The sequence below is a fragment of the Mauremys reevesii genome, linkage group 11, assembly GCF_016161935.1.
Source record: "Mauremys reevesii isolate NIE-2019 linkage group 11, ASM1616193v1, whole genome shotgun sequence".
In the NCBI taxonomy this organism is placed as follows: Eukaryota; Metazoa; Chordata; order Testudines; family Geoemydidae; genus Mauremys; species Mauremys reevesii.
This window is the reverse complement of record NC_052633.1, coordinates 12476197-12490194: the sequence shown is the minus strand read 5'-3', so window position 1 is coordinate 12490194 and position 13998 is coordinate 12476197. Positions and strand designations below refer to the sequence as shown.

At 42.0% G+C, this 13998-nt stretch overlaps 1 protein-coding gene across 3 annotated transcripts in view; it reads left to right on the top strand.

Moving 5' to 3' along the window:
* SPAG16 (sperm associated antigen 16) overlaps positions 1-13998 on the top strand; it is a 738799-nt gene that overhangs the window by 64093 nt on the left and 660708 nt on the right. For all 3 annotated transcript variants that reach the window (XM_039494401.1, XM_039494402.1, XM_039494403.1), the window contains exon 9: positions 2769-2920. In XM_039494401.1, coding sequence (XP_039350335.1) covers positions 2769-2920 — 152 coding nt within the window. The remainder of the gene's footprint in view (positions 1-2768; positions 2921-13998) is intronic.

The following is a 13998-nucleotide window of genomic DNA, read 5'->3' as shown; positions in this document are numbered from 1 at the left end:
TGGTGGAGAAAGGTCCAAAGTGGATACCAAGACTGTGTCCCTCGGTTGCCCTGGAATTTGCAGCTGTTAAAGTTATTTAATACTCTGCCTGTAGCTCCATCAGATGTTTGCTCTTTTTCTTAACCATTAGGTATAACTGTGATTCCCTTCTCCGACTTCCTAAATAAATAAGTACAGTTAGTAGTTGGAAATCCTTTTAAAGGGCCAGTTGAGCAAAGCACTTTAGCACTCAACTAACTTTAAGTGTATGCATGCCAACTGGAGTCCTTACTCACATGCTTCCTTTTAAGACTCCTCACATTTCTCACATTCTAGAGAGTTTAGCTGAACTGGGGCCAGGGCCCAAAAGGATAAAATATTAGCGCCAGTAAAAAAAAAATGTAAATTTAGAATTTTTTCATTGAGAAGAGGGATGGCTATTTTGTGAAAATTTGAATGAAAAATGTTCCCATGTTCAATATGAACTTTTTTTTTTAACCTGACCTGTCCAAAATTTGAACTAGGAGCCTAGATAGAGAAGGACTAATATTTGTTCACTGAATTATTATTTGCTTGTATTGCTGTAATCATGGACCAGGATCCCATTGTGGTAGGTGTTGTACACAGAACAAAAAGACAGTTCCTGACCCCAAAATTCTAAGTAATCATTGTTCTGGCTTACATATATATTTGAACCCAGCACTGCTATTAGAATTGGTTCAGAAAACCATGCAATGAAATTGTTACTAGCTCAGTATATTTCTTTTATTCTCTGGAATCTGCAACTGTTTATTACCAAAATATGAAGTCAAACTCAATGACTTTCTTCGTGGTTGAATTAACACACTTCTAAGCCTGTTACCATGTTTCCTCCTTCCTTGATCTGATGTAACTGCTCTCTGGATGGAAAAGGAAATTTCAAAGGCACTAGTTATAATACTTAGGCCTGACTGACCTTTTCCAAACACAAGGCAGTCAGAATGAGAAACATGAGCTGTTACCATTTTATAGAGTGTAATCACAATCCTATAGATTTTGGTCATTCTTTCAAGCAGTTACTGACTTTTTAAGCTCTTTAACTTTTTCATGGTTCTGTGGTGGTTTATAAATATGTATATTTCACAAGCGCAAACAAACCCAATGTCCCATGAGCATCATAATTGCGAGTGGGTGACAGTTATTGAGTGAGGGGAAAATCTTCCACATGAATAAAACAATTCTGCATTATGTAGTGCTTCAGGAAATGTTATTCCTAGCATTTATTGCAGTAGTTTTCACTTTTAAATAATTGATAATTGTGCTACTCTGTTTTGTAAAACACGTTTCTTTTCACCTTTTTGTAGCTTCATCATACAGAAGGTTTTGATCCTCATTTAATCCAATTTATGCCTGCTGTTTTTTTTAAGAGTTAGAATTTCACGACTGAACTGAACTTTACTTACAAAGAGCAGATTTTATTAGATATGTATGTTTAATTTTGTTTGTTTCAGCCTAGTTATTTATTTCATGTGTTTAGTGCCCTACAAATAAAACATGTTTTGGTTCACAAGCAATTCTGGGGGGGGGGGGGGGGGAATTAGGGTTGAACAAAACATTTTGTTAGATCCCAAATGAAATATTTTGTATTGATTTTGAGAGCTTTTTAATGTTTTACATTTACAAAAAAAAGAAGGAAATTTTAAAATGGAATTTCTAAATGTTTTTTGTTTTGACATTTTAGTGGTTTTTGTTTTTCACATAAACAATGTGGCAAAACATTTGATATTGGCCATTTTTTTGCCCTCCTCTTCCCGCCTGCTTCCCTCCCCACAAAAAAAGTTTCAGCTGAAATTTTTCCCCCAGTTCTACATGTGATGTTTTAAAGATGGGATTTTCAAAAGAGACGTAAGAGCCCAAATCCAACTGAAATTCAGTGTTCCATTCTTACTCCTCCAGGGGTACAGGATCCACCCCAACGTGATACCAACATGTACAGTATCCCATATGACTGCAATGGAAATTTTCTAAATATGAAGTAGATGTAAACCAATGTAATCATATCTGCCTTAGTCTGTGGATATCCTGAAAGACTATGAACTTTCCCATTCATCTCAGTGAAGCAATAACTGTGATATCCGATGATAATTTAAATGTCAACATTAACTATTTTACTGCTGATTATTTTAACAGAAACATCAAGCTAATGTGTTTGTGTGTCAGGTTTGGGAGGCAAAAGTAGACACTGGGATGGAATACAACGAGGAAGCTTGTTGTGCTGGAGTGAAAATTCAAACGCCCGCTCTATATGTTTTAAGTTACCTCTACGTTTGGGGGACAAGGAAAGAAGAGGTGCATCCCTTCCTCCTCAGCTATCTCCTGGGTTCCAAAATAATTCCCCCACCTTCTTGGATGCGAAAAATTACAATTCTCCCCTATCTAGTTACCAAAACCCTGCAGCTTTTCTTTGACTAATACAGTGTTGTTTTTCATATTTTCAATACCAGAATTTGCAGCGCACTGCAATTCTGGGGCATTGTAATATAAGTTAAGTGGATTCACACACAGAACTTGTATTAAAGGGGCTGAACTGAGCGGAAGAGTAGTATGCATAATTTTGGAGTTATTGATACGTGCAACCTTGATTACTTGGATGTCACTTTATTTCAAAGACATATTTTGCATTAATTTCAGCTTCCAGTTCTGTTTAGTTTTTCACACTGAGATTATTGCTAGCTGAATTAGTTTTTTTTTTCTCCAGAAGAACAGTGAAATAAGTTCTAAGAGAATGAAATAGTTTTTTTATTTTATAGCAGATCATAGGTGTGAAAGGGAGGATGGAAGACAGGGTCCTACGCAGAAAGCTGTTCAAGAAAACAGGGAACAAAAATATCTGTATGCTGGTGTTGCTCCATATGATCCTGCTAAAGATCCAACAAAGCAGAAGGGCAAGAAGTATCCAAAGGTATGAAACGCTCATTGAATCTAAACTAATCTTCTGTGTTTTATTAAGTTAGCAGGAAAAATAGTGAGTCAATGTAACTGAGAGCAGAATCTGGCTCTATATTCTCACATGTTCAGATAATGTATGTAGGGTAAACATCTAACCATTAAAGAGCTCCTGAGTTTGTATCTTTCTAGCTTGATTATCTGGACAGAATAGTTCAGATAACTGAATGGAGTTGTAAGAATATACAGGAGTAGTGAGGCTGCCTCGGGAGCCCAACCATTCGGTGGGTGACAGTGAGTGAGTGCACTAGGATAGGGAGCGCACAGAAGCTATACTAGAAACTGTACTGCAGTTCAAAGCTCTAAGCAGAAGTTCTGACTGCAGTCTTACTTCTGTGTATCACATGCTCTTAGTAGGAATCCTGGCCCATACTGTAGGGCTTATAAACTTTGCAAGAGTTTTAGCTCTGTTCATTTTGTGCCTTCAGAGGTCAGAAACACCAGAGTTGTTGTTCCAGGTGTCAGCCTACAGAGAAGGGCACAGGACCGGGCGGGGAATGGAAAAATCTGATTGCTAGTTTCTGGTCAGCTAAGACGTCCAAGCTGGTGTCCAACAAGATATGCAGTTGCCCCTGTTTGCACTCTGTGGTCTCGTTCTCCCAAATGATTTTAAAACAAAATTTTGTTGCTTATTTTGCTATGTTTGTCTAAGAGGATTTCTTCAGATTTTCCTTGTTTTGCTTAGATTATTGTGCTGGGGGTTTCTCATTTTTAGTCTCTTGATTTTAATGTGTTTTAATTTCACTTGATTTTATGTGGAACGTTTTGTCACTGCTTTAATATAAACTAAAATACTATGGTCATCACCAGTCTGAGTCTGAGTCATAGCTGAGGGACCATACAATGATTTATTTTCCCCAAATTAAAGTAAAAATTCTAATAGCTAAAACTATGTAAGGCTCTAAAATTGCTACAGCAGCCTACTCTTGCTTGGCTGGAAGCAACTGTTGGAGACTTTTTTGGGAGAGAGAAGCTTTTGACTACCTGAATGTAGTTGGAAACTCCAGGCCCAGTCTTGTCCCTCTCTGTCTCTGCAGACTTCTGATTAAGTTTGCATGGCAGTGCATTCCTTGCATGGTTCCATCTCTTATTCTGCAATGACATTGCTTCTGTGGTTGTCATCAGCAAGGTCCCTCCCCTCTGACTAGTGCTTAGTTCTATTTTTCTGCTCCTTCCCTCCTCTTTCTACCCCTTCCTCTGGGTAACAGCCCAGTTCTATTGCTCTATTCCGTCTTTCTCCTCACTGTATACCTGAGGCAGGTCAGTTCTGGCCTGTCTCCCTTCCTATTGTCATCTGAATACTGCTGTGCCTCCTGGCACACTCAGACCATCCCCAGTCTCCTTTGATGAACCTTTCCAGTGGTCAGGAAATGTAACCCTTTGACTTACCCAGAAAGCACTTGTATTTATCTCTGGCTACTGAGCAACTGTATTTTTCTCAGCCTTGCAGGTCAGAGATATGTGAACTTCACAGAGAACTGGGGTAAAGAAATCCTGGCCCTACTTAAGAGAAAGGGAGTTTTACTATTGACTTCAGTGGGGCCAACATTTTACTCTTGGAAATTATAAGCTCTCTTCTCCTTAATACATTTATAAATGCTAATTGACTGGATCTGGCAGGCTTCTATGCTGCAATGGATTTTATAAGCCCCAGGCGAGTCCTATCCAGGTCCCCTGAAGTCTTTTTTGGCTCATGGAGTCAGTTTAGAAAACTAGAGAATAAGTCCAAAAAGAGCCTACTAAATATTCTAGGAATAGTCAAGTCTACTACTTGTTGAAGTGACAAAATAAACCAAATCTGGCATTTTAGACATTTTTTTCCAAGAGTGAAAAATCTCTGATTTAAAAAAAATCTCATGTTATGAATATATTGTTCCAAAACATTTCCTTTGGCGGAAAAGCTGGTGATATCAGAGAGCTATTTATACCAGACCACCGTCTCTCCATAATAACTTCTGTCCTGTAATTCTCCTCCCCCATATCTACTGAAGTACAATTCTACTATGAGAAGTGATTCTGAAAATTACACTTTTACTAAGGTCCCTAGGTGCCTGCTCTAGTGGGAAGGATTAGACTATGATTGACTGCTGTATCTCTGTTAGATCTCCACTATAATGATGATAGGGATCAGACCAGTGGAGGTTGCCTCAGTTGCATTGTTTGCAGCAGAAAAGCCTGGTAAAACATGCCAGATCTTAAACAGATTGGTCCCGCACTTAGTCATGGTCTGTTTGTGACATTGCAATTTATGCTGAAGATAGTGTCACAGATAATGTGATGGGCCTGATTCTTATTCACACTAAGACCCCTTTTAGTGCTCTGGTGGTATAAAGGGAATTTAAGTGGAGGTAAATTAAAGTTATACTCACTGTAAAGCCCCTTTACACTACTCTGGACCTGTAAAGGGGTCTTAGTGTAAATACAAATCAGGCTTTGTGAATTCAGGAGAGGAGTAAGCAGCAGACACCAATAAAATTGAATCATCCTGTCCTTTATAATGAAATGGGGAAGAGACATAAAAGAAACCATGTGAAATATGAATAGAATTGACTGTAAAAATAATGCTTTCCATAGCTTTTTCAGGAGGGCTCTGAGTGTTTAAATCTTAGCAGAAGTCAGAGACAGTGAACTGTTCATCTACTCTTAGTAAGAGATCTTATTCTTCAAAGGGTAGCCACCCAGATTACATTATTACCAGGAAAAAAACCCCTAAACACTCGGGAAGTGTCTTTGATACATGGCAAAAATTAGAAAATATTTGTATTAAATTTACTGTTCAAACATGAATGAGCTCTAACAACTAGTGTTTTTAAATCTTTTGAGAACACTGTGGTCCAGCCATCTGCTAAATAGTGATCTGTTGGTTTGATTTGCTCAGCGTCAACTAGCTACAAATATCGCTAGTAGCTGAGTTATCAAGTTTTCTCCAAGGACAGTCAAACACTTCAGTATCCCAAAGTCTTATAAGAGCTGACGTTTAATTTAAAACCCAAGGTGTCTTTGTTGTAAAACCTACAATAACAGTGAAAAAGCAGCAAGGAATTTCTGTGCAGGAAATGGATATTCCTGGTTCCCAAAGCTTTGTTTCAAGACTTAATTAGGTCATAAAATAACAGGTGAGAAAACAATAATATCAAAATCTCTACTCTGTAATTTTCCTGTATCAATTGCATCAATACCTCATAGGTTAAGCATTTGAATGTAATACTCCATAAGACATTTACTTTAATGAAAAAACTCTTACAGCTCAGACAACCTTTGATAATATGATTGTCTGTATATATTTGGAGTAGATTTTTATTGATTTCCTTTTTCTTATTAATTTATGTAAGATTTCAGATAGAGTGCACCTCATAGTTGAAGATTTTTTGGTGTATGTATCCTTTTTAATTAGCAGAGCAGTTTCTGCTTATCATGTGTCATATGTATTCTGGCAGTAATTTATTGTAAGATGTGTCCATTGAGCCCACACATGCGTTCTCTCTCCCTCATGGTCTGCTCCGAGGCCATCTAGCACTGTGCAGGTGACCCATCCCCCTCAGTTCCTTCTCAACCATCTTTGGCCTGGAGAACAAGCAGTCATCCCTTCCTTTTCTGTGTCATTAGCATAAGTAGTAGTTGTTCTTGTTTCTTTTGTTCTCCTTAATAGTTATTGTTTCCTTTTTACGCCGTTGGGATTAAAGAAAAGTAAACGGAAAAAACTTTAGTTTACATTTCCTGCCCTGTGTGTGGGGGATTCCCCCTCTCCCCAGGCATTTAGAAAACTAAGTTTTTTCAGTCAAAAAAATATAAAGAGGTAAAGAAGAGGAGGAGGAAAGAAGACCTTTCTTCTGCATTCCTCACTGCTAGAGGATATTAGCCCCCCACCCAGGGGCATGCCTGGCTCCAAGAGGTGTGTCTCCCGCAAGGAGTTGATTCCTTTAATGGCCGGACGCTTTACTTGTGTCTGGTGCCTGGGAGAGTCCCACAGAAGTGTTCCCCTGCCACAGCTAAAACTGCAGTCTCGCAGGAACTGGGAGCTGAAGTTAAAACTCCTCCTTTTGGAGAAGGCACTTCACTCTCCAGGGGACTCCAGTGCTGACCCCAGAGCTTTAAACTTTAAAGGGGGTAACGTTGTGGGAAAATAGCAGATTCTCCCTGTAAAGGCTCGTAAAAAGGACTCCAAATCATTGGCCAGCCAGAGGCGTTGCCCAGTGCTGCCACCTTGTTACCGACGGCACTGGCAGCTCTGAAGCATAGTAACCAGAAGGGGGCCTCCACTATGAGCTCTGGAGAAGCCAGAGGCTCAGCCTCTTAGGCAACCATGCCGCCACCTAAGGAGAAAGACAATTACTGTACTGTCTCTAAAAGAGTGCCACACAGAGAGAACTTCTGGTACCAGGCGCAACAAAACTCCCATTTAGGGAGTGCTCTGCACTTTCTCAATCATCGGTACCAACAAAGTACCACGGACACTCCTCTGCGGTACCAGGTGAGTCCATGATACAGCATGAGCTTCACTACCCTGGAGACTTGATAGTTGGGGAAGAACCACAATTCCCATTATGGGGGCCCAGTACCAACCACATCCTGGCACCTGGAATCGCTCTCGGCTCCGGGCCATGTACCACCAATACCCCAGTCAGCACCACCCTTACCCAGTGATGAGTCTGACAGGGACAGGAGAAAGTCATTTCCCTGGCCGCTCATCGTGGTCCAATGTTAAAAATCAAGGGTCCTGATCATGGTACAGGCTCCCTGAGGTAACTCCACCACCCATGATGGATCTTATCAAGAGGGTGGTTGATGAGCTGCAGGTTCCCCTACTGGAGGTGGCAGTTACACATCAGAAGTTGATGGATATTCTGCATACCTCCTCCTCACCAAGAATTGCCCTCCCAATTAATGAGGCGATTCTAGATCCTACCAAAGTCATCTGGCAGATACCAGCCTTCATCACACCAGCCAGCAAGAGAGCCAAAAACAAAACCAAACCTTACATCCCTTCCAAAGAGGCAGACTTCCTGTTTCAACATCTGCAACCCAACTCCATCATAGTGGATGAGGTTAATGCATGAATCAAGCAACATCAGGTCAAGTCGACTCCATACGATCGGGCTTGGCAGGACGGCATATTTGTCTGTGACATTACAGTTTAGAGTCGCAAATTACCCACCTGTCATGGCCAAATATCATTTTATTAATTATGGAAAACTCAATGCCTTTCTGGAACATTTACCAGAGACACAAAAGGAGCAGTTTCAGGCCATTCTCATAGAGGGTCAGTTAGTATCCAGACTGGTGCTAGAGACAGCACTGGATGTAGCTGATACAGTGGCCCGCCCAGTCTCCATGACAGTGGTAATGTGGTGGGCTTCTTGGCTACACCTTTCTGGGTTGCCCAAAGAGCTGCAGAAGGGTCCAAACTCTTCACAGAGAAGACAGATTCTTCTCTCCATACTTTGAAGGATTCCCGGGCCACATTATGCTCCCTGGAAATCTACACTGCAGGACAGAAGAGAAGATATAGCTCTCTGTTACAGCATAGGTCACAGCCTGCTCAATACTCACCATCTCAATGCTGTTACAAGCCACAGCATAAGAGAACCAGGGCTCAAAATGGAAGCAATCCACACTTTAATCCACAACCTCTGACCACCTCTTCTAAGCACTTTTGACTGTTTGGTTGAGAGCCCGAACAATTATACTTTGCAACATCAGCTGCCATCTGCACACCTCTCATGCCCCTTCAGAAGTCGCCTCTTTCACAGCAGTTGGGAGAATATTACTTCTAACAGATGGGTCCTGGAAATTATTTTGAAGGGTTATGCCATTCAATTCATGTCCCTCTCCCATTCCAACCCTCCTTCCCTGTGCCCCTTCAGGGACCCTTCTCACGAGAACCTATTTCACCAGGAAATATATCACTGGTTATGCCTAGGGGCCATAGGAGCAATCACAGTGCATCTCAGGAGCAAGGGGTTTTACTCTCATTATTTCCTGATCCCCAAGGTGAAGGGAGGTTGGAGGCCCATTCTAGATCTAAGAGCATTAAACAAATACGCAAAGGTGCAGACATTCAAGATGATCACACCAGCAGCAATTATTCCAATTCTAGAGCAAGGAGATTGATTTCCGGTCCTTGACCTACAAGATGTCTACTTCCATATCTCGATTAACCCATCATATCAGAGATTCCTACGGTTTGGGCAGGACCATTATCAGTACAGAATGCTCCACCCAGGGTATTCTGGAAGGTTCTCTCCATTGTAGTGGCACTCTAACCCCGTTTCAACGACTGGAGTTTATGAGTGCCAACCTTAATGCAGTACAACCAAGAGCATTCCTCCCGTTACGCAGACTCACTGCCCTGGGATGGATGCCTCCCAAATAGGCTGGGGAGTTCACCTACGTAACCACAAGGTTCAGGGCAAGTTGCCTTCCACAGTTACCATCCATATCACTCTTTTGGAGGTAAGGGCTGTCAGGAACACCTGTGCACACTTTCTGCCTTTCCTCAAGAACACCCACACAAAGGTTATGATGGACAATATGGCCTGTATGATTTAAATAAATCACCAAGGGGGTGCCAGATCTCCCTTCCTCTGCACAGAAGCATTCAAATTTTGGAAATGGTGCATCATCACAATGTGCTCATTTCAGCTGTCTGTCTACCAGGGATACAGAATGTGACAGCCAATCGTCTCAGTCAGAATTTTTCTCATGACCGCGAATGGGAACTGAAGTCAGAGGTGCTTTGAGATGTATTCACTCTTTGGGGAACCCTGACTACAGATCTCTTTGCTGGTCACCGGAACAAGAAATGTCCTCATTATTGCTCCAGGGCTGGCCTTGGGACACTTTTACTGGGAGATGCCCTCATCCTCCTATGGGATGGGGACCTCTTGCATGCCTTTTCCCAGTTTCCTCTTCTATCCAAGGTCCTGTTGAAAATTCAACAAGACAAAGCAAGAGTTATTCTGGTTGCCCCTCCTGGCCACAAGAAGTCTAGTTCCCTTACTTGACACAGATGACAATATGTCCTCCGGTTCCTCTTCAGCCCATTCCTTACCCGGTCTCTCAAAACAATGGGCTGATCCCTCACCCCAACCTGTGGGTCCTCCATCTTCAGGCTTGGCTCCTTCGTAGTTCCAAGGCTTAGAGGCAGAATGCTCTCATGAGCTGAAAGACATGTTGCTACACAGCCAAAAGTTGATTAGTTGATGTACTTACCTAAAAAATGGAAATGATTCCAAGTTTGTTGTCATTCTAAACACAGACTCAACCTCATCTTCCCTCCGTCTGATTTTACACTACATTTTAGACCTCAAGAGGTCAAAACTCTCACTCAGCTCCCTTAGATTACATCATGTGGAGAAAACGACTTTTCACCACCAGGTAGACAGATACTCTGTTTTTGCTCACCTGCTGATGCATAGATTCCTTGAGGGCATTTTGAATTTCTTCCTGCATGTGAGACCACCTGTTCCAGCCTGAGATCTTAACCTAGATCTCAGGGCTTTGACTAGATCGCCATTTGAGTCCATGGCAACTTGCTCTCTCACACCTGTCCATGATGACAACATTTCTAATTGCCATCAGCTCAGCTAGCTGCATAGAAGAAATAGCAATCCTGATGGCACACCCACCATGTACAGGTTTTTTTTGTTTGTTTTGTTTTGTTTTTTAAGACAAAGTAACTCTGAGGCTGCATCCCAAGTTTCTCTCTAAAGTTGCCTCCGCTTTCCATATGAATCAGATCCATCTTCCTGTTTTTTATCCCAAACCACATTGTGATATGAGGGAGGCAATTCTCCATAAGGAAGATGTTAGAAAAGCTCTAGCATTCTACTTGGGCAGGTCTAAGAACTTCAGGAAGTCCCCTAAACTCATCCTTTCACTCGCAAAAAGATCCAAACGCTGTGCAATATCGGCTCAAACGCTATCCAAAGGGATCTCTGGTTGCATTAATCGCTGTTATTAAGGGTGCAACCTTCTGCCTCTCTCCAGAGTCCATACGCACTCCACAAGGTCAATTTCTACTTAGGGATATATTTAAGGAATGTGACCGATCTTGGAAATCTGCAGAGCAGCAACTTGGGCCTCTGCCCACACTTTCGCAGAACATTATGCGATCACTGGAAATTCAGCCTCCGATGCCATCTTTGACTCCTCAGTAATCTCTGTTGTAACAGAATCCACTCCGAAGTCCCAGCCTCCAGTGATGAGCACTGCTCAGGAGTCACCTACCGTGGAGCAGATGCATATGTTTCAGTTCCAGGAAGATGTGGAAAATGCATCTTCTATTTGGCTCTTATAATTTTGATTCTTGTAAAGCGGGGGTTGGACTAGATGACCTCCTGAGGTCCCTTCCAACCCTGAGATTCTATGATTCTATGAAACTGCTAGGCATCAACTCTGACACTGTGATCTCACAATGTCCTTCCACTTCACCTGAGATCTCACCACTTCAGATAGTGATATTTCAGATTACAAGCATGTAACATTTAATAAAAAGGATACCATGACTATGCAGTGAGAAAAATAGGCATATGTCGTTAAGCTTTCACAGTGCCCCCTAACCAAACCCAAGACTAGAAAGGAAGCCCAATAAACAAGGAACATGAAGAATGTTAAGATGTCATCTGTGGACTTTATAGTAACCTCCTACCTGCTTCTTGGAACTCAGTGAGGATTGATAGATTTTGCAATCTGTTTATTTTGGACATTGTCTATAACCTAGTGGATGTGTGAGGAATCATAATTGTTCTTTGCTTATCAAGATTTTGCTGATTTTAGGATGTGTCATTATGTTTCTCATATGTACTTTCTACTATGACCCTCCCCATTATTGGTACTGGATGGGGTTTTGTGATGCTTCTTTGGACTACCAGTGTTTTGGTGACCATGACAGTTGAGAAGGTATGACAAGATATCTGGCACTAAATTCTAAAGGTAGCAATTCAGTTATGATGACAGAGCATCTAGGAGCTAAAATATATTTTAACCAAAATATGTAAGCATAAGAGTGTTTAAAGTACTTCTACTGTCCTTATTTGATAGAGGTATGTATCTGAAAGCTTTATCACCAGCCAGATGCGCAATCCCTATTTTGCCATTTTTGAAATACAAGGACAGGTTGTGATATTATTTCTACTGACCTGGGACTCTGCCAGACTTTTCAGCTTAGACACATTTTTAGAAAAGGTCAGGATATGTCTCTCTTAGTTTGTCCATCTTTTGCCCTCCTTAGTGTTTGCAGGCAGTCATAGCCTGTTTGCTGGAGATCTATACATGTAGTGATCTACAGCTCTAACAAAGTTAAGTTAAGCATCCTCAGTCAAAGCATGTCCAGGAGTCTAGTCTGGGAGTAGGTTCTGTGCCATGCAGAATGGATACAGCCAAGATCTGTCAGTCATAAGGGTCCTCTTAAAGACCCACACACTGTTAATGAACCTCATTGTCCTGCATCCAGGACTACGACACCCCTCCCCCACTGTTGGTACATGACAGCAGTGATTTGCAACTTAAATACCTCACCACACTTTTTTTGTCTTTAAAGGAAATCTTATTAGCTCATTTAGGGTTAAGCTGAGCAGCTTCACTCATCCATTCTCTGCTACAGCAATAACACTTCTGTCGCAAATGGATAAAAGGTGCCATTGATGCCCTCTCCCTTAAGCCAGGGGAGGCTCCCTTGTACAGGGAAAAATCAAGAATCCTTCTGCTGTGGGTGAGCCATATGGAAAGGCTAAGTCCTTTGCTTTGGCACCTATAGAACTCTGCTTCATTCAATGTGAACCCTAAAGATACACCGTGAATTAGGCAAAGGCCTATGATTTGGTAGCGTATTGTCTAAGAAATAATATATGCTAACGGAATGAGAGGCTGTATTGGAATGCATATATGAGGGTGGCAGAGCTTGAATTGCATAACTATAATTAATTTCAGAATTGCCTGACTTTTTTGAGCACTTAAATGTGCTGTCTTAATGATTTGTTATTTTAATTAAAGTGGCTAATGCCTTTTAAAAAATCCCTAGGAAATCATTTGTATCAGTCATATTCTTACTGGGCTTTGTGTTGGAGTGTGGATCCCACACAGGCCCTGAAAGGGTTAATGAGGGCCTGAGAGGCCAATTACATTATCTAGTGGGCACGGGGGAGAGTGCCAACATTAATTAGAGAGGAAGCCCCGCGGGGGAGGAGCTGAGTAGTGATTATAACTGAAGAAAGTTCCGAATGGAAAAGGGAGCTGTAGGTAGAAAGTAAAGAACTCTGCAGTCATTGTCTGGGACTAGCTTGTGAGGAGAGAACCCATGGAGAAATTAGTCCTGGGATCCTCTCAAAAAGTTGGGAAGGGGGAGTGTGGCGAGAGTGCTGGGAGTCTATCAAGAGGCCAAGAGAGAGATAAAGCAGCCTCTGGGTATGGAGCAGGCTCCAGTGGCAAGCCCTGATAAAAGGACTGGATTTGAACTTGCAAGATGAGAGCTCTGGAAGGTGCTCAGTGAAGGAATAGAGCAGCAGAGGAGGTGAGGGGGGCAGAAATTGGTTTAAGTTTGTATACCTTTAGTGTAGGATTTTTATTAGAGGATTCAGAGGACGGCTTGAAGGATATGTCTACACTGCAGCTAGGAGTGGGCCTCCCAGACTGGGTAGACGGACTTGCTCTAGCTTCATGCAGGCAAGCATGCTAAAAAATAGCAGCGTGGACATTGTGGCTCTGGTGGAGACTCAGGCTAGTCACCTGAGTTCAGGCCCACGGGGCTGGGTGAACTTGAGATCCTGAGCTGCCCACACTATTGTTTTTAGTGCATTTGCTCAAGCAGAACTAGTGCAAATCTGTCTATTTGGGTTGGGCGGCTTGGTCCCAGTTACAGTGTAGCCTGCCTGAGAGTCCTTGTCCCTGGGAAGGGGACGAAGGCACTGAGAAAAGGGTGTGAGGACCATGAGTCCCAGAGATGGGGCCGAAGACCATTTTCTAAGAACATTGCCATTTTACGTTGGACTTTGTTTCCCCCAGAAGGTGCGGACTAGATTCATAGACTTAAGGTCA